Consider the following 26,896-nt stretch of genomic DNA (forward strand, 5'->3'; position numbering starts at 1 on the left):
GACCCAGCTCGAGCGCCGGGAGGGGAGCCGAGCGTGCGGCAGGAGGGGCGGGCGGACCGCGGCTCCCGCACCGCACGCGGCGCTGGCTCGGCAGCCTCGGCCGGGCGGGAGCGCCGGCGGCCCCGTGGCCAGCGCCAGGCAGGCTTCGGAGCATCGTCCTCGGCCCTTGGCGAGGGAACCGGCCGGGCCGGGTCCTCGCGCGGGGGAGCGGTTCCGAAGGCTCGCCGGGAGCGGCTGGCCCTCTGAGTCAGTGCATGTGTGGGGCTGAAGACGGAAGCGAGAAGCCTCCCAGCGCTCCAGCCCCACGCTCGCTGAATACCGAGCTGCAGGCGAGCTGCTGGGTGCTTTTTCCGTCCTCCAATTCGGAGTAAACAGTCTACACTGATTTCTTTCCAGAGGAGGGGAGGGGCAGGGCTCGGGGTCCCAAGTCGTAGACAAGTCTTCGTTGCCATGGGGGCCGTCATGGGCACCTTCTCATCTCTGCAAACCAAACAAAGGCGACCCTCCAAAGGTAAGCCACCACCTCCTTCCTTTTGTTCCCCTGGCTGGGTTTGGGGGTGCTGAGCTGGGGTGTGCCACCTGCCTCGCTTAGTACAAACGCCCCTCTCCACGAGGAGCGGGGACAGGTTCTTGTATCCAAAGGATCCAGGAACCTGTGGGAGGGGTGGTGTGAACACCCAAAGGAGGGAGTCAGGGTGAGCGCTGGCCCCAGGGGTGACTGGATCCCTCTGGGACACACACCAGGTGCCAGGACCCTCCTCCTGGGAAAATCTCTAGGAGCAGAAGAAAGAGGCAAATTCACAGGTGGGGGTGACTGGATTCTCTGGGTTGGAAATGTTGGGAAGCTCTTCCCGATCCCATGACAGCTGGCGTGTGTGCAACTGTGAGCATCCTGTAAGGGTGCTCACACACTCACACACTCCTCCCAGGCGGTGATGCCAGGTGCAGACCTGGGAGCCCCATCAGCAGGGAGAGAGTGCTCTGCCTGCCTACCTCAGTTAGCCTCTGCAAGCCAAAAGGAATCAGCTGCTGCCAGGTCAAACTCCCAGGGCTCATGTCCTGGTGGCTCAGGGAGTCAGCAGGAGCCACGGCATCACACAAGCATGCTGCCACACTCTGGAAACCTCTTGGGAGTTGAGGGCACCATCAAGGGGTGGCTGAGATGTGAGTTTACATCAAGGGTTAATAGAGCATATTATCCTGAGCCCTCTTCTATAGCTGCCTTTCCCATCTGAGATGTGCTGGATCTCACCAGTGGGAGAGTTGTCGAATGCGCCCATGTGAAGTTGGTGCAGACAGGCGTTGGGCCATGGGGACGATACAGGCCACCTAACCAGCAGTTAGAAAGTTGGTTGTTAGGATAAAGAGACTGGAAGCAGGAAAAATGATAGGTTTTGATTTGTTTAATGCTCAAATGCCATTGTGAGTAGTAGAAGGATTTTAAGTAACCTGACACTTAAACGTCCAAGTTCTGCCATTGGAGCCCAGATTCTGGTTACAGGTGGGAGTCCAGCTCTCATCCCTTACATGGACTAGTGATTAGAACTGTAGTAGGGAATGGTGGACTCCAGTGAGCCTACTCTTAGGACTTGGTTGGTCTTACCTTGGCTGAGACCATAGCACTTCCCGTGAGTAAGCTGTCCTTGAAGGCTCCAGGAAGAAGGAGCCCACTTCTGGCCCAGCTTCCAGAGACATTAGACTGGATGAGCACCAAGGAAAGAGATCTCTGGGTGCAAATCCTAGGAGATGAAGCCAGGTTGGCTTCTGTAGCCTAGAACACGGGAGGAGGCTTCTGCCCATTTGCCCAGCTGAGTTACACATTCTGCTGAGTGGGAAGGGACTGGTTGCCCTTTTACCCGCCTGAGCAGGACAGGTCTGTAAGCGTTGTCTCAGTGCCTTGACATTCAGATCCTCACCTCTCACAGATCCAGGGACACTGCTTGACTGGGGACAATATTCAGCACCAAATCCACATCTCCTCCCCCCATGATTTGTCTGACGACCATGAGGTCCTAGAGGCTAAAGGTCTGTGGGAAACTCAAGGGTTTGGTTTAAAATATTTTCAATGCTTGTAGTCTTCCTGGGAGACAATTAGGTGTCACAAAAAGATCTCAGGCTGTAGAGTCCAATGGAGTCTGAGTGTGAATTTCAGCTCTGTCACTCCCTCTGTGACCTTAGGCCAGTCCCCTCACCTCTCTAAGCCTTAGTTTTCTTATCTGTAAAATAGGTGAGTATATGACCTCCAGGAGAGAAACTTGGTGTATAGGAGGTAGAGACAGGAAGGACCCTGCCTCCTATACTGTGTTGGCTGCATCCACCAGGGACCCAGAGTAGGTTGTTGTAAGGATGTGAGAGTCAAAAGAATAATGGATATGGAGCTCCTTGCACAGGGCTGGGAAAAGAGTAAGAACTCAGACATTACTTTCTACTATTCCCTTCTCCTACCTAAAACTCCTGGTCACCCTGGATAAATTCCTGCTGGATTCTCAGAGGCCAAAGCTCTTTGCTTTTCTCTTCCAGGATCCTAAGAAAGAAAAAATGGGGTACTAACATTCAGTGTGCCCCTACTGTGTGCCTGGTCAGCAGAAGGTGTTTTATCTGCACACTCTCATTTAACCCTTGCAACGGTGTTTGTTTGAGGCTCATAGCAGGTCCAGGGCCATTGAATGGGCCCCCAAGACAAGTTGCTCAAGCCCTGAGTGTTTAGTCCCTCTTGCACAGAGCCCCACGACACTGGCTTGAATTGTCTGGGGGAGTCCAGCTGCATACATTCCCACAGGCATTTGCACCCCTCAACCCCCAGCAGCATCTTATCTCACTGTCTTGCTCAGTGGGATGCTAATCAGAAGACACTTCCAAGGGAGGCAGCTTGGAAACATGGACAGAGCCCTGGCTGGGGAGGCTAGAAGTCAGAGATCACATCTTGGCCCGGTCGCTTTCCCCCTCAGGGCCTCAGTTTCTCTTTTGTAAAAGGAGAAAGTTACATTAAACATTTTTTTAGCTTCCATTTGGTTCTCAAATTCTAAGATTTTTATGGTTGATGCTCTCACCAGAGCTGCTGCTATGATCTCTGAAACATCAGGCTCAGATCTAATTAGAAGCAGTCAGAAGAAAGTGGTTGGGATTTTCAATTCAGGAATCAGTCTCCCCACTGAGTTCAAATCCAGGCTCTCCCATTTACTAGCTATATGACTAAGCCTTGTTTTCCTCAACTATAAAACAGGGACAGTAGTAGTTACCATCTTAAAATAGCTGCTGTGTTGTGTGGATTTCAGCAGTAATGCAAGTCAGACACTTAGCACAGACTCTGCTACATAATAAGTGGTCAGCAAATTTTAGGTACTATTCATTTGAGGTCTCTATTGTTGTGGACTTCCAAAATGCCCAGAGTACGGCCATCCTGGAAATAGGCAGTACCTCTGAGAGTCTTAACAGTTCATTTTTGGAACCCTCTTCCAGCCCTGTCCAGGTAACTAGGACCAAAATCCTGGGTACACAGAGGCTGGTCCCTTGCTACAGCCTCTGCTGACCTCTGCTGTGAGGCTGGTCCTGAAAACATCGTAGTCTGCTCAGCTAAAACCCTGAATGCTTCAAAAATACAACTTAAAAGCACATGCATATTTTTTTTTAAGTAGGCAAAAATTGTGCGTGATTAGTGCTGTGAGAGGAACGCACCTAGTCCAACCTAAAGTAATTTAAGAGCTGTGCCACTGAATAAAAACATTAAAGTTCACTTTCTGTCCTTCTCTCTATTTGGGGTCTTTGTGTGTGTTTAATTAAGAAGTGGAAAAGCCCTGCTTTGGGGATTCAGCCTCTGCATCCCAGTCACAGGCTCCAGCAGTTTTGCATGTGCTTATCATATCAAGGATACTGCTCTTGGGCTTGAATGGATGAGTGAGATGGGTTAGGGTGTCAAGAATAACCAGAGGAGGATCATGCAGGTGCAACTGCTGGTTCGGGGGGAGGGAGGAGTGGCACAAGAGAATTTAGGGAAAACATCACTAAACCAAGGCTATCTCAACAGAGATTTGTTTATAAGCAGATAATCCCATATTGCAGGGGTGGCTGGGTTATAAATCCTCCATGATCAAATGAATGCATTCAGAACTTTCAGAAAGGGCTGAGCTTCAGCTCTCCAGAATGTTCACTGACTGTGAGCAAACTAAATCCCATAGCTATTAGATGCTTTTCCAAGGCCACACGGCAAGTTGGGAGCTGGTCTCCTGACTCCTGGATCAGTGAGCACCTCAGAGAACTTAGAGAAGCAGAGTGTCCCTGATGAGGCTGGGTTTGGGCTTTATTGATTGGGGGCAGAGAGGCAGAGAGAAGCAGCAGCCCTGCCATCACACAGTCCTGGGTTCAAGGGACCTGTGGCATGTCATTTCACCTTGCAAATGCCAGTTTCTTTATCTATAAAAGGGGAAAACTAATTTATAAAGGCATCTATGCCTTGAGCATCACCCATCTATGCATCTTTGCCCATCCTTTTAACTCTATAATACTCTTCCCTGCACCCCTTCTTCCTTATGTACTAGTTAGAATTCCATCCACATTCTAAGACCTCATTTGGCTGTTTCCATATTCAGGAAGGCTTCTTCTCCAAGCCCCAGAGAGAAGTGACTTCTCCCATCTGAATTCCTGAATTCTTTTAAAGTGTATGTTCTCAGGTCTCACGAGTCATGCTTAGAATCAGACCATCAGTGAAGGTGGTATCCACCTTCCCCACTACCAGAGTGTAAGCTTCTTGGGGCAAGAAACTTGTCTGAATCATTCTCACAGTCCCCAGCTTGGTTCTTTGCACATATTAGGTACTCAATAAGTGTTTTCTGGAGGAAATTATAAATAATGGAATGGTTGGCCGCTTTCTGTTATTTTCTGTAATTGCAGATCCTACAAGAAAAGTTAGCTTCCTGCTGGAATTTCAGTTACCAGGACTCTGCCTGGAATTATTTCTGTTATTTGGTCTGCTGGCTTTGAATTGGCTTTGTCCATGAAATGAACTCAATCTGTTTACCGTTCAGCAGGAAAGTGCTGAGAACAGAGTTCCTACTCCCAGCCGCCTGATATTCACAAAAGTGTGAGGAGGCCACACACAGTGCCAGGCGTAGTCTGGTGCCTCAGTACCCGAAGAAGCTCAGTGGAGCTCAAGATGAACAAAAAGAGGGAGAAGGAAAAGACTGGAAGAAGGAATGAGAGTGAAGGGACTTACTGCCTAGAATCAGTGGGGTTATTTCGACCTGGTTCTTGGAAAAGGACCAAGGCTTAGACCTCTTTGTTTACCTAGAAGGGCTTTGCTGAATAAGTGCTTTGTAAATGTGCAAGTGGATACATGAGTGCATCCCTTAACAAATGGGTGAAAGGATGAATGATTGAATGAATGAGGGAATCGATAAATGAGCGAATGAATGAGGAAGCAAATGAATTATCAAATGAATGACAAAAGGAATATTGAATAAATGAGTGTATAAATAGATGAATGAATGTGTCCATTAATGAATGAATGAATGAGAAAGTCCTATAAAAGCTATAATAAAAGAATATCTTTTCACGAAGAGCATCGATAGTCATGCTACCCAAATCCTGGATCTAAGCCCCCCACCATGAAATTTGGAAGGAGTCAAGGGTACAGGAAGCACTGGTTCAAATCATCAATAGTAAACTTACAGCAAGAGCTTCCTAAAAAGCTGAAAATTATGAACTTAGTCAAGAAGAGTTCGAGTCATTTTTTTGATACCAGTAGGCATGTAGTGTCTTTGGGTAAGGTGAGAAGATGGGAAGGTATCCCTAAGGTTTCACTCTTTTGTTGAAACGAAAACAAGGACCGACCCACAGTCACTTCCATGTGTTCCCTTGTATTTCAGGGTCACCTTTACCTTGTCTGATCACAACCTGTGTATTTGTCCACCCATTTATTTGTTAACTTAGCCAGAATTCTCCTTTAACATTGCTTCCCTTGTGTCATTTCTGCCCAAGACTTGCTCCGGCTTTTTCAATCTTTCCTTCACCATTATCTCCCATTCACATGGCAAACTCCTATGCATCCTTCAAGGCCCCGTTCAATGTCACCCTCTGGGAAGTCTTTCTAGGCTCCTGCAGGCAAAGTGCATATCTCCCTTCTCTTTTCCCTCACAGCTGTTGCTACTTTGCTCACTATGATCCTGAACACACTGTGAGCTTGTCATTATGGATTTATACATTTATCTCTCTGACTGCCCCAGGGACTGAGCCTTATTGCAGGGCCTCTGGCAGTCCTGACACTGGGTCTGAACTTGAGATGAGGAAGGCTAAGCCAGGGTGTGTGTTCTTGATGGCTCTGAGTAGTGATGGGAGGCAGCGATGCATATGAGAAGTCCAGGTCTGCTCCTAAGGAGAGTGCTGCAAAATTTTGCATAGTGGCCCTGGGGGTAATGTTCCCATTCATCAGGCAGGGAAGGAATAGTGTTTAGGAGAGAGAGACAGATTGGCTAGGAGTCCTGGGGCCTTCAGAGAAACTTGACTTATGTTTAAATGTTTCACCCCCTCCAGGTAGCACTTAAATAGGTCACCTTCTGAAGTAGCTGTGGTCAGTTGGGATAATGCTAGTTTCTCATAGCCTAGCCATGGGAATAGTACTTTAGATTAATTCTTGTTATTTCAGGTGAAACTAAAAGCCTCATCTGTGCGGTGGGGGGAAGTAGGAACTGCACTCCACTCAAATTAGGGAGGTAGGAGTAGGATTGCATAATGGTGAGGACCACTGAGAATGAGTAACAGAGTCTTGGAATCAAACCCTCCTCTGTTAACTTATAGCTGAACCTCTCTGAGCCTCAGTTTTCTCCTCTGTAAAATGGGGACAATGACAGTGTCTCCCTTATAGGGTTGTCTGAGGGTTGAGGAGGGCAGGAGCACAGTGCTACATGTAAGGTGAGATGATTTTAGTACCTTGGAGTAAGGCTGGTGTTGCTGCTGCCTTTGGCTCCATCTCAGGGCAGATCTCTTCCTCTAGTGTAGCTCCATCTGTACGATGACTGTTGCCCTTAGTGAACTCACCGTGCCTTCCATCTGTGGCTTCTAACTCCATCCCTCTGAGAGCTAGAGCCACCACGTTCACAGTCACCATAACCCTGAGCAGTTTCACTGGTCAATCCTATGGGAAGCACTCAACTTTAGATGGTAAAATAAATTCCCAACAGTGAGATATGAAAACGTGGACTGTCTGCCAGGGTTAGTAATAATATTAGCTAAAATTAATCTGACCTCCACTTAGTGCCAAGCACCTTGTATTTTTTAGCCCCAACCCTGGAGAACAAGATCCTGTTACAGTTCCCATTTTGCAGATGAGGAAACTGAGGCTGTAGGAATGGAAGTGCCTTGCTCAGTGTTACAGATCTTGGGGAGAGCAGAGCCTGAGCTTTTAGCCAGCACACCAAACTCCTTCCCTCCTGGCCTGGCACAGGGAGCCTGAGGGGCCTAAGTGGAGAAACAGACAAATGGTTGCATGGATGTTGGGGAGAAGGCATTCCAGGAGAGTGTGAAGCACCTCATTAGCTGTGCTGAACAACTGAGCTGACTGCAGGCCTCAAGCAGAATGCTTTTAGCCCCATCTCAAACCACGCTTGCATCTGTTTCCATTTAATCTGACACTGCAAAAGCCTGAATATGAAATGATTGGGGGCAGAAGGCCAATTAGCAAATTCATTAATAGGATTAAACATCTCTCCTCTGCTCTAATCATTTATGTGAACTAAATTTTTCTCCCTTTGTCAGAACATCATTGCCTGTCAGTGAAGGATTGAGCATTTAAATATCTCCACGTGTGTTAGAATTTCCGACCTTCAGAATCAGGCACAAGAATCAGTCAGGGCTTTCACAGGGTCCAGAGGGGCAGGGAGGGGTCAGTCGGTTTATGAATGGCTGTCACTGCAAAGGAAACAAATTTAAGAACTTGCTGGTACATTTGCAAATACTTTGCTGCTCTCTCCTTGGCTCCCTTTCTGTCCTTAGCCATGTGTTGGCCTAAGTCCACACTACACTTATGTATGTGGTACAGTGGTTATGAGCATATTCGTTTGGTCAGACAGATGTGGATTCAAACCCTGGCTATGCATCTTATTAGCAGTGTGACCTTGGGCAGGTCACATTGCCTCTGGAAACCTTCATCACCACATAATCTAGAAAATGGGGGTATTGATAGTAACTCCTTAAGGTCATTATGAGGATTAAATGCAATAACACATGTAAGACACAGTGATCAGCACATAGCAAGAAGGCAATAAAGGCAATGAATATTACTATTTGGATCCATCCTACTCAAAGTGTGGTCGTCAGACCAACAGCCTCAGCATCACCTGGGAGCTTGTTAGAAATGCAGTTTCAGGCCCCAACTCAGACCTACTGAATCAGAACCTGCATTTTAACAAGGTCACCAGGTGGTTTATGAGCCCACTGAAGTTTAAAAAGCATTGGCCTAGAGCACAGATTATAGAAATATATTTATTGCATTATGTAAAATTGTAAAATTATTTATCTAGCTGGAAGAGGCCTTCGAGGCCTTCTGATTTGAGCTTCATTTTACAGATGAGAAAAAGGAGTCCAGAGAAGGTGAGTGGTTTGCCCATAGTCACACAGTTTGAGAGTTAGGCCTTGCATCTGAACCCTAGACTTCCCCAGTTCTGCTTCTCTTCATATGAATTACTATGAAGTCAGATTTCCCCAGATCAGCATTCCTGCAATTAAGCTTTTCTTTCTTTCTTTCTTTCTTCCTCTTAATAAAATAGAAGTGCAGGACTATGTAGCCCATTAGGTTTTAATTTAATAATTTAAATGTTATTCCAGCCAAGTGAGATCCTGAATCTTGATTCTACCAGCCGTCACCTTAGCCATATCTCCAAGTTCTCTGCTACCTGAAGATATGACGAGGAGATATTCTGGGTCTTTATCTAAGTTGTTCTAAGACCATAGGCCAGGACAGGGTGCAGGACAGAGCCATGTGGACTGTAACTAGAGACCTTCCTGCACAAGGGATTTCACTGATACTGCTCAGAATCCCTGAGCAGGCTGGCAGCCCGGTTTATGTGCAAAGAGGTAGGGTCTGAAGCATGAAAGTCCAATGCTTTTTCCAAGGGGCCTAATAGGACTCTCTGTTGGAGGGAGAAAACTACAAAACCTAATCATCTTTCATTTTGGTAGTAGTCCTATGATGGTTGTATTGTTATTCTCTCTTTGCAGAGTGGGAAACTGAGGCTCAGGGAAGTTCTTAATTGGCTTGTAATTAGAGATCAAGGATTTGAAGCATGTCTGATTCCAAGGCAAACCCCACCCCCACCCCCACCCCCACCCTGCCATGGCTTCCTGCTTGCAGCCTGAGGGTGCATCCAGGATGAGCAAACCTCTGATGCCCAGGAAGAGGTTGAGCAGCTGCCGCTAGCTTCCCAGCTCCCAGGAACTGAAAATGACAGCCATGGCCTCCCCTTGGCCCTGTCAGCTCCTCACCCAGGCCAATCCTGGTCCTAGAATGAGAGGAGGGCTCTGGGGGAGGCCACACATTTCCCAGCTGCCTTGGGGAAGCCAGGACATTTACGTCCGTGTGGCTGAGGCTGCACTTTCCCTCCAGCTCTGGACCCACCCATGTATGACATTCCCAAATGGTCAAATTGCACATTCAGCAGGAGTTTCTTAGAGAGGCTTTCTTACACACAGGATTTGATGACAGCAAGGGGCTCATTTCCTTTCCTTTCCTTTCTCCTTTGGACACAGCGGGCACTAGGCTGGCTTAGGACTTTAAGCTCTAAAGGCCCTAACACTAAAATGACCATGTCCCCCACCTTCCCACCATTGCCTATGTATACCATTCAAGACAGAAACAGTAAAATAAGTCTAAAGAAACCTAGAAGCTGGATCTTTCCCACAACGACTACTTTGATGACTTTTTTTGAAATATGCTTTCAAAACATGTTTTTTTTTACAATTTTTAGTACTTCTACTTTGCTCGTGCTTTAAGCATCTCTTAAATAAGCCTGTTAGGTATTTCAGCATCGGAGTTGGAACCAGACAGACAAAAGAAAGTCCTGATCTGCATTGGGCACCTAGTGCATGCCAGGAACTGTGCAAGGTGTTGAAGAAATAACAATAACAACAGTAATATTTAAATAGTCCTTTCAGTAATAATAAGAATAGTAAGAAGAAATGACATTTATGTAACACTTTGTGCCAAGTACTATTCTAAATGCTTCTGATACATTGAACTAATTTAATCCTCACAACAACCCTATGAGGTAGCTGCAAATGATTATCCCCATGTAATACATGAAATCTCATACTATGAGAAGTAGACACTGATGCCCCCTTTTTATAGATGAGGAAACCGGGGCTCCTAAGCTCTTGTTGTTGACTCTCTGAACGAAGGCCTGACTCATTTCCTAGAAGTACCTTGTTATTTGATATGTCCCCAGGGTACATCATAAGGAGGGGTGGGTAGAGCTGGGACTAAAGGTTGAGCACTGAATCTTGTCCTGACCTTCTTGGGGGCATCCAGTTGCCCATTACAATTGCCCTCACCTCATGCTACCACCCACCCTCCCTGGCTCTTCCCTCACTGAGTGACCACTCTGTGCATTGGTCCCATTGTGTCACCTCTACTGGAGGAGCCAAGTCAGGCTGTCACCTGCCTTCCCCTGAAGAAGCTGCTGGAAGGAGATTAGAGTTATGCAGAACACAGTCTGTGCCCTCAAGGAACTTCACTTTGGTGATAATAACTATATTAACAGCAAATCTAGAGCACTCTATGTGCCATACACTTCAGCAGCTTGGTTTTATTCGAGCCTTACAGTATCTCAAGGAAGTAAGCATGACTACTAGGCCCTCTCCAGATGAGGAGACTGGAGACCAGAGGGCATAAGTAAATGTCCAGGTGGTTTGACTCCAGCACCGCTTTGCTTAATTCTTGGGCTAGGCTGTGCCGAGCATCTAACTCTGCCACACTACAGATTGTGCAACACGTGGCGGCAGGGGAGGGAGGAAGCACCTCACCCGAGGGGCGGGGGCTGGAGAATCAGAGAGGATGCCTGAAAGAGGTGCGTTGGAGCATCTCTTCTATACAAGAGCAAGGGCTTGGCCCGAACAGGAATGTAGGTTAATGAAGTTCTAGGCGGAAGAACAGTATGGGCAAAGTCATTGATGTAGGCAATAAAAAAGGAGACAGGATGAAAAATGGCAGTGATGTTTTATATTTTTGTGACTTGGAGGAAGTTACCAGAAAGGTTGTGATCAGAAATGGGAGGGAACAGAACAGAGGCCAACACCAGAGTCAGGCTGTCCTCATTCAGGAATGTGGAGAAAGGTCCCGGGAGGTGGTGGATAGCAAGGATGAGGAACGGGCTGAGTAAGTAGGGATCAGTGCCCTCTTCGCCCACCCATGTCTCCCAAAATGTCTCCCACGATCACTCCAGCCCACATTCGCTCCCTCCACCTTCCCTCTCAGGGCACTCACTCTTTGTCCCCAGGACTTAGCAATTGATAACCTTGAACTGTTCTGTAATCATTCCCTGTAAACATGCTTGACTCTCCAGCAAGCATATCCTCTCCTCAAAGACGTGGACCTTTCTTTCTGCCCATCATGGTTCTGGGCATGCAACTGGTACTTGGTGACTTGAATTGATATTTCACAGAGATGCACAAGTACTTGTTGATGGTGGTGGTGGTGGTGATGAATTGTCATCACTAGAAGATAGTGTTAGTGGTAGAAATGGCAGTGTTGGTAGTAATGATGGTGGTGGTGATGGGGGTTGTGTTATTAGTGGTGATGATGCTTATAATAGGGATAATGATGATGGCAGAGGAGTAGGTGACTCAAAATAGTAGTGGTATTACGGGTACTAACGATGGTGAGAATGGAGGATGATGGTGTTAGTGGTAACGGTGATGTTATAGTAAGGATGATGTTGCTTTATTATAGGGGTGATGGTGGTAGTGACAGTGGTCGATATGGAGAGGTGGTGTTGGTGTTGCTGGTATTGATGGGAGTGATGGTGGTGATAATAGGAATTGTCAGGATGATAATGGTGGTAGTATAGTGAGGATAGTGATGGCGGTGGTATGGTGGCAGTCGTAGTTGTGATTAAAGCTGGTGTTAGTGTGGCAATCATGATGATAATAACAGGGGTAATGTTGGTGATGGTAGTGGTGATATTAGTGGTGTTAGTGGTAATATTGTTGGTAGGATGGTCATGGTAGTGGTGGTCGTGGTGGTTGTGATGGTTGTGGTGGTCGCAGTGGTCGTGATAGTAGTGATGGTAGTGGGGTAGTGGCACTGGTGGATTTGAGGCAATCATTCCCTTTGTCCAAACTTTCTTTTTTGATTAGCCTACACAGAAGGATTTCCAACTCCGAGAACTTGAATTTCCCCAGATGCATTTGTCAAAAGTTGGAAAGAATAAGAAAAATCAGCCCATGCCTCCAGATTTCTTCTCTTAGTCATGTTTGGTACTTTTGGAATCATTTTAATATAAGCTGCCTTCTTCACGCTTGCGTTCCAGCCCGTAGCAAACTGCCATACCTGGTACACAGTCAGTCTTCAATAAATACTTGTGAAATGAAGGAATAAATTTATTGAAAGACATAAGCTGTGCTCTTGGATGAACTCATAATGTGAGGACTATCAGGCACCAGTTCTCTGTCACATCGGAACATACCTGTGTTAATGCTGTGACCAGCATGGTAGCAGCTGTTCATATTGGTATTGTATATTATTTCTATTGCTAGTGAAGAGATTGAGATAGCAATGGTGAATAACAGTGGATCAGAGACTTTGTGTGTCTCTCTTTGGTGGAGCATGTGTGGCTTACATTTACCATGAACCCCCTGATCCTGGCACTCTGAGCCTGAGGGAGTCCCCTCAATGGATTGTGTATTGTAGGTGGGGTTGTTGAGAAAGATAGGGCTGAACTGTAGGCTTTGGGGTCCAAGTTCTATTCTGCCAAATAAGGAATAAGATTTAGAGGGTGCATTTAGAGGATGCACCAAATAGCCTTGGATTTAAATCTCAAACTTGCTTTCCCTGGCTGTGTGACCCTAGGTAAACACTTCTGCTGACCCTTGGTTTCTTTGTGTGTCCAGTGAGGTTAGTAATGCTGGCCACATTGGCTCCTTGGGAAGAGTATGGGAGATAAATTGTAAATGGAGTGAGGGTGGAAATCTGTCTCTCAGGCAGCTCAGGATGAGAGGTAATGGAAAGACCAAAGTGGTTTTCGGATTAGAGCTGCCTGCAGCCTTTTTCTGTCTCTGGAGTTGATTTATTGTTCCCCCAAATCCTGGAATAAAGTCAAGAATGGGAGGAAGGAAGGGAGGGAGAGTGACAATAAGAGTATGGAAGGAGACGTACACATGCAGAGAGCGGGAAGCAGGCTGCCTGCCCATAGCAAGCACATCGTATAGGGAGAATTAATTGGTTGTTGTCATTTTTATTGTTGCAGTTGTTCTTGTTGTGAAAAGATGTGGAGGGGAATCTAGGTAGAAAGAACTCAAGCGAAGACACAGGGTAAGCAAAAGCATGAAGAGATGGACAGACCTAGGTTGAATTTCTTCAAGGTTACAAAGCACCGTGTGTAATCTGCAAAGGGTGGAAACTGAGGCAGGCTGCACGTCTCCCCCCAAGCTCCTAACACCACCCAGTGACTATGTGTCAAACAGGAGTTGTTCTTTAAAGAGTGTTTGGTGTGTGTGCATTTGTGTAGAGAGAGATAAGGCACGCTACTTTGTATGTAACATCAGACATCTTGCTAGGTATTTCCCTAAATTACCTAACTTAATGGTCACATGACCCTATGACGCAGATCCTGTTATTATCACTGTTTTAGAGATGAGAATACTGAAGCTCAGAGAAGTGAGGACTAGCCCAAGGTCACAGAGCTGGTAAGTGCAGGGACAGCACCAGAACCCAGGCCCATCTGTCCCCTTAAGTCTCAGAGATTCTGCACCTACTACCTAGCATAAGCTCCATTTGACATTTGGGGAAATTGAGGCCCAGGAAGGCCATTTCCCACATTTGCGCAGCCAGCCTGAAGCAAAGGGAGTCTAGATCCCAGTTCTGACAGCCAGCTCCTTAGTCCTCTCCCTGGGGCCTCACACATCACTGGAACTGACAACACAGGAAATCTTCCATTTCTTCTCCTTCTCTTTCTCCCTTTCTTGGCTGTCTTCCAAAACTTTGGGGGAGCAATAAACCAACTTGAGAGACAGACAAAGGCTGTAGGAAGCTCCAATCCAGAAACGTTTTGGTGTTTGCATTAACTTCTTCTGAGCTTCCTGGGAGACAAACCCTCCTCCCCATCCCCCCTTCAATGAGCAACAGCCAGACTCTAAGGCTGACATACACTGCCCCTTCCAATCCACACCCCACTTAATTCAGAGGGTGCTCCATGGCATGGTGAAATGCACAGACTTTGAAGCCAGGCAGTGCTGTTCTGGAACCTGGCTCTTCCCTTTCTTGAGCTGTGTGGTCTTGGGTCACCCACTCTCTCAGAGCCTCAGATCCTTTGTCTGTAAAATAGGGATGTCTCCCTCCTAAGGTGGTTGTGAGAATTAATTGAAAAGTGTATGTAAAACACCTGCAGCATAGTAGGTACTCATGTGAGGGTTAACAACTGTTTTTGTTGTTATGGTTTGACCCCTTGAGCCTTGGGCTATGAACTTGATAAATACAGGTTCTTCTGCAATCCCAGTCCTCCTCCCTAGCAATAGTATGACAATTCCTGTCATGTGCCAACACTCCCTCATCCATTGCCCGTGGCAGACATTGATCATCCATCACAGAACTTCTTTCTTCTGAACTAGAACATGACCTCAGAATCCTTCTTAACACATTGCTCCCATGCAGTCACTACCAGTTGAGTATAGTCGGCATGGGAGATAGATGAAAGTTATTCACATCCCAGTTCTGACCACATCTACATTTGCTGCTCCCTCTGCTCAGTGCAGGCTGTCTCTCTGCTGTCTCCAACTGCTTTTGAGAGTGCATTTTTCTGTGTGTGTGTCTTCTAGGGTGAAAGACCATTCCCGCCCTTTGTATGGTGGTTTATTTGTACAAATCTCTGGACTGTCAGAATCCCACTTGCAATGTCATGTCTCTAGCTTGGGATCTGCAAGTAACATTACCTCACATCTGGGAAAGAGGTGGATGGGAATCAAATTAGAACCTGGGAGTACAAAATCCACACAGAGCACACCATCAGCCACTTTCGGGAGTGACACAAGAGATGGTGTCTGAATATGAATTTGACATCTTTCAAAAGATTGAATGCTCCATTGGCTGACAACCATAATCTCAGGGAGGTAGGCTTAGAATAGAATGATTTATACTTTAGAGTAACACTAGCTGCTATAACAAATAGACCCCAATATTTCAATGGCTTAACACATAGAATTTTATTTATCATTCACATAACTACTCAGTGTGGGTGTTCCTAATGGGCAAGTAGCTTTCTTCCATGTAGTCACTCAGGGACCCAGCCTCCTTCCATCTTGTCACCCCACCAACCCCAGGTCCTCCTCCACATCTAGGTGACAAGGGTAGAGATGGCATACTCCTTCTTAACCACGTTGGTCTGGCAGTGACAAATATCACTCAAGCTCAGATTTCATTGGGGAGAGCTTGCTCCATAGCCCCAGCCAGATGCAAGGAGGTGGGGGAAAGAAAATATGGTCTCTGGCCCAGCAACGACTGTCATCTTGGGGGAGCACATGATGGAGAGAGTGTGAAGACCACAGCCAGGTCTGCCATAGACAGCAGTTCACATATGGGCACCCAGTCAGCTACAGGGACTCCTGGCTGGGCAAGGAGTCTGAGTTCAGATGCTTTTGGTCATCTTGGGCACGAAGCAGGACAGCTCAAGAAACAGAGGTCAGCTGGCAGGGGCAGCACCAAACCTGCCCAGGGAGGTCCTGCCCTGACCAGGGACAAGGCCTGTGTGGTCCTTATGTCAACCGTCTGCCTCCCAAGGAGAGGATGCAGCAGATGGTCAGAGCCCGATGCCATTAAACATTCCAGTGGTACATCCAGCATCCCAATGAGTCTAGGTTCACCAGGAAACATTATTGTGATGATGTGCTTCCCCAGGCAGCTCTGCCTTCAGGGAGAGACGGTGCTGATCATGACAACTTCAGCATTCCTTTTCTGTGTGGCCATCCCATTTCTCATTGTGGTTTACATGTTGGTCTCATGATCTGAGTTAATGGGAGTATTCTCTTGACAGATGGGTTCCTTCTGAGTGTGCCAGCAAAACCAGGCTTCTGAACCTCCAAGGCTCACTGTCAGAGGCTGGGGAATTCGCCAAGGTAAATGCCACCTTGTGAGGTCTCTGGGAAGCAGCCAGCAGCCTCCGCTGGGCAATACTTCTGCCTCATCACAGGCTTCTCTGGCCAGCCCATGAGCATTTGGGAGCCGCATCCACAGCCCCACAGGTCTGGATCTGTTTCCAGCAGCATGTGGGACATTCTAGCAGCTTCTCCCCAATCTCTGTAAGGAAGAGGGCAGGAAGGAGAGGAGGTGAGAAAAAAATTTCAATGCTTAGAGTTTTCCCTCCAAAGCATACCTCGTGAACCTCGTCTGTACAGGACTTGGAACAAAGGAATCTTGGTGCTTTGATTATCGTGTCTGCAGCAGTTGTTGAAATGAGTCTGACACTCACCAGTGCCTGAGTAGGAATTATAATTACATTGGAAGACCCCAGGCAACTGAGTAAACAGATTAGCTGCTTACTCTGAGTTCATAGATTTTTTTTTTTCCCTTTGGGTCATAAATAGGGCTGTAGGAGTGGACTGAAACAGGGCTGTGTACATCCAGGAAGCCAAGCCAAGCGGTGCCGAAAGGTGAGACAGTTGACTGGTGCCCACCAGCACCTGCACAGCATGTCTGAGCTCCTTCAGGCCAGGGACTATGCTCTGATCTTGCGCAGAGAAGGGAGCTGGGCTGCTGAGAGCTGTCCTTGGAGCAGCCTGGTGGTGACTGGACTGTTAGGTGATGCTCTGGGAAGCCCTCCCCCAGGAAAACCGAAGCTTTCTGCCAGGCATAATTATCGCATGGATAATTACACGATTCAGAGCCTGCTGGAGAATCCGGGGCTGGTGCCAGAGCAGAAAGGCAGGGTTCTGGGACTGCGGCCTATTACTGCTTGTCAGAGTCACGTTCAAAAGAAGAAGGTAATCGTTTCCCCTCCCAACAATCCTACCTGGCAGGGCTGAGGCTTGGCACAAGTAGAACTGAGGGAGGCAGGAAGCTGAGGAGCTCTCTCTTTCTCTGCTAACCCCCAACAGGAGGGGTCTCCAGAGTTCTAACCTTATACCTCCCTGGGAGCCCACCCCTCCCACTAGCACCTACACACCAATGACACCAAACTTGCCTGCTCCCATGTGGCCCTCTGAGCTTCAGCCTTGCGTCTCCGAGTGCATGCTGGGTATCTCCTCCAGCTCATTGCACCTCACACCAAGTCCCTCTCCTCTCATTCCAATCTGCTCCTCAGTTCCTATTCTCTTCTCAGCCAGCAGCACCCTCAGACCCCCAGCTAGACATCAAGAGTCTTTCTCACTTTCTTACATCCCACCACTCACATGCAATCTGAAGCCAGATCTTGTTAGTTCTATAGCAGGCATGGCTCTCGGCTTCTGTCTGTCCCTCCCAGTCCCACTTTCATGGCCCAGGGCCAGGCTCCATGGTCATCTCTGGCTCGCCTATAGTGGCCTCCCCACCTCTACCATATCACCTGGAGACCAGTCTCTCACTGCCTCTAGATTCATCTGTCTTCATGCAAATCTGGTTGCATCTCCCCATGCTTGGAGTCCTTCAGTGGCTTCCTGTCACTCTCAACACCAACTTTATCCCGTCTGGCTGTGCTCAAGGCCCATCCCAAGCTGCCTGTGCTCCAGCACTGTGTCTTCTGCCACACTTATGACAGCTAACCTCACTAGATGCCACTATACACTTCTCCCAGTTCCTCAAATGTGGCTTTGCCATGGCTGAAAACAAAAGTGTGGAATGGAAGAATGCAAGGGTGAGGGTTTTGGGCTCTGGAGCCAGACTATCTGGATTTGAATCTTCACTCAATCACTTGCTACCTGTGTGACCTTGGGCGTGTCACTTGACTCCTCTGTTTTTCTTTCTTCCCTCTCTAACAGAAATAATAGCAACTGTAGAACTTATCCCATGGGGTTGTTGGGAGGATTCAAAGGTGTAATTCATGTAACACACTCAGAACATAATTAGTGCATGATAGCTATGTTATCAAATGCTCGCTGCATGCCCCACATGGATACTCACAAAATGCCAATCCAGGGGGAAAAAATTAGATTTCAGCTAGTCCATGACTTCATTGTACAGAGGGAGAAACTGAGGACCTGAGAGAGGAAAGGTCTTACCTGTGGCCACCCCAGGAGCCTGCCTCCCTATTCTCAGGCCCTGCTGACCCAGTGTGGAGCAGACTGCTCCTTCTGCATGGTCAAGTTCTCTGAGTTCTCCAAGAGCTCACGAGTGGTGAGAGTGATTCTTTCCCTACAAAGCCCTGACTCTCAGAAGTAGTTTGGGATGGGAGCGAATTGATGGAAAGATCCCAAGCCTGGGGAGCAAGACCAGCTTGAGCTTCAGAAGCAGCTATGTCTGTGGGCAAGTCCATGTCTCTGAGGGTCTCTAGCAAAGGGACTAAGAGCATGCACTCTGCAGAATGCCTGGGTTCTAACCTGACTTCAGCACTTACCAGTTGGACCACCTTGGGTAAGTGACTTAACTTTCCTGAGCCTCAGTTTCCTCTTCTGTAAAATGGGAGGTTATGATAATAAATTCCCGATAGGGTTGCTGTGAGGATAAAGAAAATAACGTGCATAAAAGCACTTAGGTAGTGCCTGATACTTAGCAAAGGCTCAATAAACATCTAAAAATGGCAATAACCAAGCACTGTAACATATGTAGAGCACCCATCTCTGCATAATTGTGTGCATTCCCTCCCTAGAATGTAGAGGAAGGAAGACCTCTGTGAAAAACCTTACATATATCTTTGTCTATTGGCAGTTTTTCCTCGAGTTAATTTGGGAGCCTGTGACCTTTCTTGCCGTGTGTTTCTCTGACTCAGACTGCAATATCACAATGCCAGCCAAACGTGGTGACGGTGACGAGCCCCTTTCCCAGGCAACTGAGGAGAGGCAGGAGTGTTCTGGAAGCTTCGCTGGGGTGGGAGTGGGGGGTGGGGAGAGCTATCTGACTCTGCAGCATCTGCCTAGTTGAAAGGATTAATTCCAGACTCTGTGTCTGACATCTCCCTCAGCAAGAGGTGAGGGTGTTAGTCCAGTTCGCATTGGCCTAGCCTCCCGCCCTGCACTGTGGGCTTGGAAACCACATCCCTGCACGGGGCTTCTGTGTCAGAGTCACCAGGGAAACCGGGCTCACAAGAATGTCAGAGCCAACCAGGCTGCTCCTGTGGGGCGCACACCTCCATTTGCCATGCAATACCATCTTACAACCACCCTTCGGATGTCTACCAGGTGGTGGGTCCTGGCTAAGGCTCTGAGCCTCACATTACCAGGTCCCTCAATGTGCTCAGCACTGTTAGGCACTTTAACCTATGGTTGGGATCAAAACCAGTGCCTTCCACCTTCTAGCTGTGTGACCTGGCAGTGCTCATGTGAACCTATGTCCTGGGGATCCTATGTCCTTGTAAAATTCATTGTATATGTTGTGACCCTGAATTGAGAAAGAAGTCTGCAGTGCATAGAACAGTGACTGGCTCATAGTACACACTCAATAAATATCAGTTGTGCTGTCATGTTAACCCTACGCAGTTGCCCATTTTTGCACATGAAGAAAGGGAGGCACATCTTTGGAATGGATTTGAACCCAGGCTTGTTGGGCTGCAGCCTGGGCTTTTATGTTCTTTCCAGGCTATATTGGAACTGTCACTGGAGGAATTCATTCATTCCCCTACATATTAAACGTGCGCTGCACCCAGATTGCATCCATCTTTAATTGTAGATCTGTCCTTCTAGGCCTTGAAGATTTGCTGGACTTGGAGAGTCACCAATAAAACTCAGGCAGTCATATCTGGGAGGGGAAGGAAAACTGAGATATGTCAGCTGCATCTTACCCACCTGCTTTTGTTAATCCTGTCCCCACAGTTCAGGACACCTCTGCCTAGCCTCCCACCCACACCCTTCACCTAACTGGCTTCTTCCTGTCCTTTACAAGTTGGCACAAGCATCACCTTCTCTAGGTGCTTCTCTTGTACCTTCCCCATCCTAGGGCTGGCTTAAGAGACCTTTCTTCATGCTCCAAAACTCCCTTGCTCACCAGCAGCCCAGCATGGAGCTTCAAGCCTTGAAACTTTAAGATCAGAGACCAAGCCTTACGTAATTTACAGCATCTGACATACGACAGGATTTACCATGTATTTACCTACTTATTTTCTAATATTATGCCTTATTACAAGAAAGACTTGAGGCAAATGAATGAATGAATGTTTGCAGAGCTGAATTAAATGGAGGCAGGGTGCTGGCCCAGGAGATACTACCTGGGCTTGGGCGTCAGGATGACCTGGGTGAGGATTCTGACCATGGCCCCTTGCCTTCTCTGGAACTTTGGAAAGGTCATTTTACCTTCCAGAGACTCAGTTAGCTCAACGGGGGCTATGAATGCCAACCTGTGATGAGGACCCAGTGTGTGAGCCACATGCCAACATCAGCAGCTCACAGCCATGGCAGAACCAGGGAGTTGAGTTAGACATCGGCCTTTTAAATTACTTATGACTTATCCAAAGACCCATGGCAGATGGCCACTAGTTATTCTGCTAAGGCACAAACTTGAATGGCACTGCTGGGAGTTCTGGTGTGGAATAGTCACTGACCTGGAGGTTTGCACGCACACTTACACACTCACATGCCTACCCCCAGCACGCCCATCTCAAAACAACCTTTTTCCTCTGTTTGTCTTTGGGTTCTTAGAAACAGCAAAAGCATTTTAAAAACAAAACAAAATGCCTTTGTTTTGAGAGTCGTGATGTAATTTAATGTCATGTAGCATTCATTTTAGGGGCAGAGTTCATGTTAATAGTTTCATAAATGTCGTACTGCATTTATATAAACATGACAGTTCCAAAGGGTCATTTTATTTTTCGGTTATTCTTTACTGCATGTTATGAGGGAGAGGGTATGCTGCAATGGTATTTATGAGTTGGAGAATCTTGGAAGGCCTCAGAAGCCCTCCTGGGAGCATCATGAGTTGACTGCAGTAGGAACTCCATGAATTTTGCCTCAGGCCTGCCCTGGAGGAGACCTACTTCTCAGCAGCCAATCTCACTCAAGCTGCTCTGGAACCAGAAGCTCTGGCTCCCTGGCCCCCACTTCCTACCTACTGTCCTCTTCCCTCTCCCATTATCCTGCCCCAGTCAGCAGGCCCTTTGTTCAAAGAGTGAGCTGCAAGTAGGTGGTGTGTGGGTAGCTGGATAACTGTTTCCAAAGCCTGTTAGACCCTGACAATCTTCCTCCCAACACCATCTGGGCTAGTGAAAAGAGCTGCAGGCTAGGGCCAGCCCATGTCGCACTCGGGAGAGTGTGGGGCTGACAACACCAAGGCAAGGGTTAAGATCCCCTCACCAGTCATCTTTGAAAAAAAAAAAAAAAAAAAGAGCTGCAGGCCAGACTTCAGCTCTGCTGTGTTATTTGCTAGCTGGTGACCTTCCCTGTCTTTAGAATGGGACCACCCTGCATGGCTGATATGAGGAATAAGTGAAATATGTGTGTCCAGTGCCTGGGGCATAGCACAAGCTCAAAAAAACGTAGGTTCACCTAAGGTATCCAGAAGATGATTGCAAACAAATGTCCAAGGGTGTAATGTTGCTGATGGGTCCTTTGCTGGGCTTATTTGCAGAGGTGAGGGTTTTGTGAGATGTAAGACTTAATAAGGCCCATAACTCCTCACTCCCCTCTCTCTGCTCATAGGCAGAAAATCTGTGACCCATTCTGGGGCTGCAAGGTTACAGACACTCAAGCAGAGAAATTCAGGGGTCTAAAGAGACTATAACAGAATACCTGAGACCGGGTAATTAATTTATAATGAACAGATATTTATTGGCTCACAGTTCTGGAGACTGGGAAGTCCAATTTCAAAGTGCCAGCATATGATAAGGGTGTTCTCACTACGTCATGACTGCTGGAAGAGCAGAAGAGAGAGGCCAAGAGAGAGGGAAAAGGGACCAAATGTGCCTTTTGGCTTTAATCCCACCCATGAGGGCAGAGCCATCATGGCCTGATCACCTTTTAAATGTCCCACCTCTTAATGCCATTACAATGGCAATTACATTTTAACACAAGTTTTGGAGGAGACAAACATGCAAACCATAGCACAGCTCATTTTTCGGTTAGGAAGGAGAAGACTTCTCCAAGAGATTTGTGCTGATGATGTCTCTGAAGCATGTGTGGAATGTAATTCCAGACAGGGTAATGCTCTGAATTTGAGAATAAGAGTCCACTGGGCTCTATTTAACTATTCAACAGGAATGGGCAGTTTTGATGTGGGAGGTAGGGTCCGGGAGGCCCAATAGTCAGCCTCAATCCCCCCACCCCCCCAGTCCTCTTACCAGGTTCTTGACTCCACAGGAAAGAATTCAAGGGCAGAGTCACAGTAGAAAGTGCAAACAAGTTTAATATAATACAGGTTTAAGAAATATTGGTTCCACAGAGAGAGTGCAGCATAGCTCCGGAGACTGAGCAGGGCCCACACCAAGTTTACCACAAAAGTTTGTTCAGCACAGATATCAAGTCTAATACAAAAGCAAGAAAAACATACTAAAAATTCAGTACAAACTGCAGGCTGGCTCAAGAGAATGAACAGCTGCTCACTGAGAGCAAGTTTGATACAAAGTAAAGTATACACACCTCAGCCAGTGAAGTGCAGGTTGCCTCCAGGAAAGTGAGCAACAACCCCGCCTTCTGCTGGGATTTGGCTTTTGTAGTTTCTCTATCTAGTGAATATTCAATTAAGGGGGTGGTTCCCAGTTATGTAACATTTAGTCTTGCACATGCTCAGTTGGTCTCTTCCCCATCACATGCACCAGGCATATTCAAGAACTTTCTGTGCTCTCTACTGAGCATGCCCTGTGACTGGATTTGCATAAGTTTGGCCCTTGTAGTTTCATTTTCCCATGTTGGTGCTGAAAATAGGTCAACTGGCAACAGTAACTTTCCTCTAGGGGAGAGCCCAGAGGAAGGGGCCTGAGACCTCAGGGAGTGGCTGGAAACCCAGAAGTGTGTCCTGAAACCCGAGCCCAGGGAAACAGAGCACCTCCTATATCAGTTTTATTTCATGGGAGACCATCCTTACCCTCAAAGATGGCTTCATGGCCCTTTTGTGCGGTGAAGCATGCGTGAACATCCCATTTGTGTTAGGTGGGAACCAACTTTTACCATTTAAGGAGAAAAGGGATTTGGGGATCATGTAATAAAAAAGCCAGGGCAGGGTTAACTTCAGGCATAGCTGAATCCAGGTACTCAAAGAAAATGTCAACAATAATCTGTTGATTCCCATTTCTCACGCCTGCGCTCCTCTGTGTTGGCTTCATTCTCAGGAAAGCTCTAACTTTGGCGTTCCAAGAATAGCCACCAGCAGCCCCAGATTTACACCCCATCAGCTCAGCAACCACAATGGGAAATGGTTTCTCCTCAGTAGTTTCTGGGAAAATCCCAGGGCTGGCTCTTATTGGCCTAGGCTGAGTCATGTGCTGTGCTCTGATTGGCCAGCTTCTGAGGAGGAAGAAGAATTCTATCTTAGCAACCAAATGGACTGTATTTGGGGAAGGAGTGGGCAAACCAAGGAGCTCTTACTCACAGGAGGGGAATGGCTGCTGGGCTGGCAGAAATAAAAGATGTCACTACCTTGTTTGAGGACACAAGGCTAATCTCACACCGAGGCACCACTTGCCCTAAACTCTGGCCCATAATTGTAAGTAGTTCTAGCTTGCATTTGCAGGGCACCTGCTTTGTGTTAGACACTGTGCTCTCCATTGTATGTGCATCTTCTTGTGACCTCTGAGATTGGTTCTCTTCTCATCATTCCCATTTTACAGATGGCAAACCACAGACTTGCAGCATAGAGTAACAAAGCTGCCTAGAATCTGAGGTTATAAATTAGCAGAGTTGGGTTTGAACCACATTAGACTGACTCCAGAGTGTAGACTCAGCCACCAAGCCTCATAGTCTTCCCCAGAAGTGCCTCGCCACTTCACCCTGCCATGCCTTTATAGTTGTTGGTCTCTAGGCTTTAAACGCCCTTCTTCTCACTTTTTGTTCACTTGCCACACTCTTCCTTGAATGTCCCCTGCTCTGAATAGTTTTTTCCAGCATTAATGCTGGGCAAGACCCTTTTCTACACCACCAAGTTCACCATCCTGTTGCTGAATACTCTTGCTGTATTTGTTTCTCCTGGACTGCCAGCTCTTGGAAGGAAGATATTATATCTCACATCTATTGTTCCAGCACCTATTACAGGGTCTGGCACATAGTAGGTGCTCATGGCTCATCATGTTTATTGATTGTTTAGATGGTAATGCAAATAAAATCAAAGCACAGAAGATTCCTGGGACTCCAGGATAGGATTACTTTTGCTGGTGATGATCTGATAGCTAATGAGCATTATATTAATAGTAGCCAGTGTGTGAACAGCTACATCAGGGCTTTGCATAACTGCTCCTTTTAATCCTCCCAATAATACTATGATGCTGACATTGCTGTTGCCATTTTATAGATGAAGAAACTGGTGGTCACAGAGGTGAAATGACTTCCTGAAGTCTAGCATATAAGGTAGCCGGATTTCAAGGATGGGGCCATCTGACCTCCTCACTCCTCTCTGCCTGTCATGCCCAAGGAGCTCCCCATAAGATCAGCCCCTCAGCAACCTTACCAACTTTAGGGCTCAAAATCCAATTTGTGGCTTCCCAGGATTACTTTCCCATGTTTCAAGAATTCCTGGCATTAGGAGCTCTTTCTCCCCAAGGTGGGAGCTCAAACTCAGACTTCTAAGTCATCCTTGTGTATAGCACTCAGATACAGAGGGACCCACCTGAGGCTTTGTTTGGAAGGCTCCACCTGAGGAAGTGGATAAAGTATGGAATCTGTTTTTGGTGAAGCTGGCAGCAGAGGCAAACATCTTTGTAGAGCAATGGGGGTGGGAAGTTCTGGTGTCTCCTTCCTAGTGTGGGCCATGGTGCCTGTGTACAGGAGTGGGGATAGTGGGATCTTTCCTAGAGAGGCCCCCAGGGTAAGGCTCATATGTTGTTCCAGGTAGGGTGGCCTCCAAGCCTAATACCTTGACCCTCTTGGAGATTCTCTGAACTACCAAATATCTTTTAATGAATTCCTTCTCTGACTAAACCAACTAGAGTGGATTCTGTAGTTTGCAACCAAGAATGCTGAATGATATACCCATCCTCATACCATGGAGCTTGTGGGTTTTAGGCATGACCATGTGGAAGACAGCATGAGTTCTGGACTGTAAAGAGAATCAGGTGAGGATGTGGCACCAAACAGACCCCTCAGGAGGTTAAAGAGGGGAAGTCTTATGCTGATAGACCCTTAGAAGCTTTTCTCTTATGCTGATAGGCTGTTGGAAGCCTGTGTCTTCTACGTCAGTACTGTCAAACTCTTGTGCACACAAATCACCTAAGGATATTGTTAACAGGCAAATTCTGATTCAAGAGTTCTGGGCTGGGACCTGAGCTCCTAAGTTTCCAACATCCCTCCACTGCCTGACCCCCGGCCTCCAAGTTTTGCTGATGCTGGTAGTCTGAGGACCACCAATGAGATGATGAGGTTCCAGAGACCCTTAAACCTCAAGCAAAATATCGCACATTATAGAAGTTCCTACTTCGATTTCATGAAATAATGAGATCAAATCCTCCCCTGGCAAGTCCACCACTAGCAATTATTCCTATCTTTGGTAATATCAGTTCTAAAGCACTGGAGAGCTTCAAATCTCATAATTAGCATGCTTTGTTATGCTGATCCTGCTCTTAACAAGGACATTATTAATTTGCTTTGTTGAAGAAGCAGCATTGGTTCCTTGACCCTGCAGCACAGCATGGTAGGGATGTGGTTTGCATTTGTACCTATAACTCAGCCCAGGGAATGCAAACAATGTACAAGGCATTACAGGATCCCTAGCTCCCCCCACCCCCAACCCTCCCAGGGGAAGCAGGCCCTTGAAGCAAGTGACCTATCCTGCAGAATCCTCACCAGTTGCAAACATCCAAGTCCTGGCCCCATCTTTTTCCAGACCCAACTCACACTATTTGCCATGGTCACCTGGTCTTAGGCCACTCTCAACCTCATTGCCAAGCCTTTGCATAGGCATTTCCCTACCCTGACCACCCTCACCGCTACCCTTATCCATCTGGCCAACTCCTCCATGACCTTCGAGACCCATTTCCTAGGTCACCTCCTCTAAGAAGCCTTCCTTGACCTTCCTTTTTTCTAATCCTTAGGCTGACCTAAATCCTAGACATTGGTACTTTATTTTAAAATTTTTCTTTGTTTATAGCCTGCAGCAAACTCAGGCTACAGATTTAGGTGTGCAAAAAAATGTTGCTTTCTTTATTGTCCTATAACTGAACTTAACTTCAAGTCCCCATTCTTGCCAAGTGATGGAAATGGAAACTTGGTCAACTTAGGTTCCCCTCCCCACTCTTTGGGGTTGTATTTCCAGGCCAGGCACTTTCTGCCATCTCAGGCAGGGGTGCCAAAGAATGGGGCAGAGTCTGGGCTTGTGGTCCTTGGTCTTCTCTCTGTGTTGGCATCCACTGAGATGTCTTTGACCCATCTTGTCTCAGATCACTGGTCCATGTGGACCCCTGGGGTATTCTCTTCATCTGAGCCTCAAGGCATCTAGAATCCAGGG

General features: G+C 47.2%; 1 protein-coding gene across 5 annotated transcripts in view; it reads left to right on the forward strand.

The window, feature by feature from the left end:
• The window catches only part of KCNIP1 (potassium voltage-gated channel interacting protein 1), a 384,666-nt gene that overhangs the window by 168,574 nt on the left and 189,196 nt on the right, over positions 1-26,896 (forward strand). For 3 of the 5 annotated variants that reach the window (XM_063085914.1, XM_063085915.1, XM_063085917.1), the window contains exon 1: positions 451-511. The exons of the other annotated variants lie outside the window; for them this stretch is intronic. In XM_063085914.1, the coding sequence (XP_062941984.1) occupies positions 451-511 (61 nt within the window). Of the gene's footprint in view, positions 1-450; positions 512-26,896 lie in introns of those variants that run through there. 5 annotated transcript variants of the gene reach the window in all.

The sequence above is a fragment of the Cynocephalus volans genome, chromosome 2, assembly GCF_027409185.1.
Source record: "Cynocephalus volans isolate mCynVol1 chromosome 2, mCynVol1.pri, whole genome shotgun sequence".
NCBI classification, from domain to species: domain Eukaryota; kingdom Metazoa; phylum Chordata; class Mammalia; order Dermoptera; family Cynocephalidae; genus Cynocephalus; species Cynocephalus volans.